This window comes from Vollenhovia emeryi, unplaced genomic scaffold (genome assembly GCF_000949405.1).
Source record: "Vollenhovia emeryi isolate VEMERY1.0 unplaced genomic scaffold, V.emery_V1.0 DF939776.1, whole genome shotgun sequence".
NCBI classification, from domain to species: Eukaryota; Metazoa; Arthropoda; class Insecta; order Hymenoptera; family Formicidae; genus Vollenhovia; species Vollenhovia emeryi.
This window is the reverse complement of record NW_011966590.1, coordinates 3,735-7,538: the sequence shown is the minus strand read 5'-3', so window position 1 is coordinate 7,538 and position 3,804 is coordinate 3,735. Positions and strand designations below refer to the sequence as shown.

At 45.1% G+C, this 3,804-nt stretch overlaps 1 protein-coding gene across 1 annotated transcript; it reads right to left on the bottom strand.

Moving 5' to 3' along the window:
- Positions 1-2,392: 2,392 nt before the first annotated feature.
- On the bottom strand, positions 2,393-2,857 carry LOC105556793. Its single transcript, XM_012003903.1, has one exon. It carries the CDS (start codon positions 2,855-2,857, stop codon positions 2,393-2,395), a length of 465 nt encoding a protein of 154 aa, XP_011859293.1.
- Between the last annotated feature and the right edge of the window lie 947 nt (positions 2,858-3,804).

Sequence of the window (3,804 nt, the reverse complement as noted above, 5' to 3'; positions counted from 1 at the left end):
TTCGGTTACCCAAAATTACACTGCCATCTTTTTCAGGAAATTATGAGGATTGGTATACTTTTTACGACACGTTTGATAAGTTGATCCACCAAAACCCCGATTTATCTGGAATCGAGAAATTTCATTTCCTGAAAACATCCCTCAAGGGTGATGCAGCTGGGCTCATAAAATCAATTGAAATTACGACAGAGAATTACGAGGAAGCGTGGGAATTGCTCATTGAAAGGTACGATAATCGTCGTCAAATAGTTGACAGTCATGTTAAATCGCTTTTCGAATTGCCTGCTATGGCAAGGGAAAATTACAAGCAACTGCGCGCCCTGCTTGATGGCGTTTGCAAACATTTACGTGCTCTTAAAGCTCTTGATCGACCGGTTGATTCGTGGGACGATCTTATCGTTCATATGGTCCTTTCTAAACTGGATACCACAACCAAGAAGGAATTTGAAACGAGTCGGCCTGACTCTTCGTATCCTAAGTTCAAGGAACTTAAGGAGTTCTTGTCGCAAAGATGTTTAGCTTTAGAGTCAATAGCAAATAAAGCTAGTCATTCGAACTCGGCTGCCAATAGCAGCAATCAAACTCAGAAGGCAAAACAGAACGTGGCAAACGCAGCCACTACAAATCTCAGTTGTAATTATTGCAAAGAGAGTCATTTCTTATATCAATGTGAAGCGTTTAAAAAATTGTCGGTCGATAAGCGTTTCAGGTTCGTCAAGGATTCCCATCTATGCATCAACTGCTTAAGGTCTGGCAAGCATCAAGCCAAAAATTGTCCCTCATCATCTTGTCGTAAATGCCAAGGAGCTCATAACACTCTTCTACATTTTGAAGCTGGTGCATCACGGGATGCTAGTTCTTCGGGAACAACCTCAGAGAAGGAAACGACAGTCGCTCCTGTGGTTACACAATGTTCTCTGCAAAATCGCTCAAGGGTGCTCTTGTCCACTGTGGTTGTTCATGTGTGTGATTCAAGGGGCAAGACCATTGCATGTCGAGCTCTATTGGACAGCGGTTCACAACTGAACTTTGTTACCGAAAATTTCGCTAGTAAACTACGATTAAATAAGCAATCGGTAAACCTGCCAATTTCTGGCATTGCACAAGGCAACGTAATGGCGAGACATTCTGCCAACGTAACCATACAGTCTCGATTCAATAACTATAGGGAACAAATAGATTGCATTATTCTTCCTAAAATCACCCAAAAACTGCCACAAGAGTTTATACAAACGTCGCAATTTAAAATTCCGGCCAACGTCCGACTAGCGGATTCTAATTTTAACATTCTGGGTGATATCGATCTATTCATAGGAGCTGAACTGTTTTGGCGGCTCATTTGCATAGGCCAAATTCGAGGGTGCAGAAGCCACCCTACGCTTCAGAAAACGAAACTTGGGTGGATTCTTTCGGGTCAGGTAACGCATTCACGTGGTTCGAGAAAGGATGCTGCTTGTCATCCAGCGGCTACTGACGATCTCCATGAGACCATTTCCAGGTTTTGGGAAGTGGAAAACAATTCCCTTAATAAGACTAATGTACTTTCAACAGAGGAGACCGAATGTGAACGACACTTTCGGGAGACCACATCGCGTGCTAGGGACGGTCGCTTTATCGTTAAACTTCCCATTAAAGAGGACGTAGTTTCGCAATTGGGCGATTCTAAGCGAATTGCTGAGCGGCGTTTCTTTGCGTTAGAGAGGAGGCTATCAAAACAGCCCGATATTTACGACGAATATCGCAGCTTCATGAACACCAGCAAATGAACACCAAAGTTACGATGATCGGAAGAAGATCGTAGATATACGCACGCTCCGTACGCTTGCTGGCTTGCATCCGAGAATCCATACAGCTCAATGAAGTTTGCATCATCAACCAGGATTTTACGAGGTATTTCTATATTGTTTAACTGCCTCAATTGATCTTCATACATCCGCCATCTAGAATCAGGCTCCATGGGAACCGACTCATCCCATTCAATTCCTGACATCCACAACTCTTGCATGACAAGTTTTCCAATTACAATGCTGGGACCCAACAAGCCTAACGGGTCGAAAAGCAGAGCGATTCTGGATAGGATGTTACGTTTCGTCAGGCGTGTCGAAGATGATTGTTCATTGGGGTTTGTGAAACTAAAAACGTCCCGCTGGCAATTCCAGCGTACACCAAGTGTGCGAGTTCTGTCGTGATCGGACCCAGAGTCTATTTCCCTGACGCCCTTAGGATCGCTATCCCCTAATGACGGATCATTAGAAAACCACTTTCTCAATTCGAAACCTTCACCTTCTAATAAGCCGACTATCTGGTCTCTTATGTCCAGCGCCTCCCTCAAGGTGGGAGCACCAGTCAGCATGTCGTCGACATAGAAATCCCTTAACGTTACCTTCGACCCTCAGGGATATGGAGCGGCGCCTTCCTGTGCCAATTGCTGCATAGAGCGTATGGCCAAGAAGGAGGCAGAGGCCGTGCCGTAGGTGACAGTGGCCAGCTCAAATACTTTCAATTCCTGCCGAGGATCGTCCCTCCAAAGAATGCGTTGAAGACAACGTTGGGAGGGATCGATACGCACCTGCCTGTACATTTTTGCGACATCAGCGATCATTGCGAAACGAAATGCACGAAAACGAGCCAAACTCGAGAACAAGTCTTGTTGAATTGTGGGACCAACGAGCAATGCGTCATTTAATGACCGGCCCGTTTCCGTCTTACAAGAAGCATCAAATACAACGCGCAGTCTAGTGGTCGTGCTCGTGTTCTTAACAACTGCGTGATGCGGAAGATAATAATGAACGCGATTGACAGAGCTTGACGTATCCTCTACTGGAAGCATGTGATTAAGCTGTCGATATTCATGCATGAAGCATTTGATAGCGTCTAAGTCACGTGTAGCCCCGGTTAAGGGTCTTTCGATACCACGATTAGAGCTCTGCGGCGCGCTGCTACTCGCGCAGTTAGTTGATAAACTGAAGAAATGTTTGTGTCTTCCAATCGACAATACATACTATTGGACTGATTCTAGCATCGTCATCCATTGGTTACGGGGATCCAGTAGAAACTGGACCACGTTTGTCGCGAATCGCGTTGGAGAAATCCAGACGCTAACATTAATCCAAAATTGGCGGCACGTGTCAAGTAAAGAGAACCCAGCGGATTCACTCTCGAGAGGTGTCATGCCTGGGGAATTGTTGCAAACAGACATTTGGTGGCACGGGCCTAAATGGTTGCAGAGTACTGAGTCCGAATGGCCTGCCTCTCGTGTGAATATTCCGGACGAAATCCCGGATAAACGAAAGACAAATACGGCACGTTTTTCTTGTTTAATTGCGGGGGAACCGGAACTCGACATTTTTGAAAGATACTCTAGTTACGAAAGACTCATACGAGTGTTCGCGTGTTGTTTACGATTTATCAATGCGATCAAGCGAAAAAGGGGGGGAGTCGATTGTAAGCATTCTGATGGTAAGTTAGCAACCTCGGTAGTACCATACTCAGTCGAAGAGTTGTAAAACTCAAAGGTAAACCTTGTTAAAATCTTGCAAAGGAGGTACTTTAAGGCAGAGATTGATGACTTGTCCAAACTTGGTACTATAAAAAAGGGGAGTTCCTTGTTGAAATTAAATCCCTTTTTGGACGAGGGTGGAATCCTGAGAGTGGGTGGCCGCCTGAAGCATGCGAATTTGTCATACAGTAGCGGCGGAAAGTATTTTGACAACACGTTTTTTACCGCTAGAGGGCACATCGGACGCGCTGCTGGCTAGAAGTTATTGTTAGTGAATACTTTTCTGCAGTCTGCAGCGGTAACAG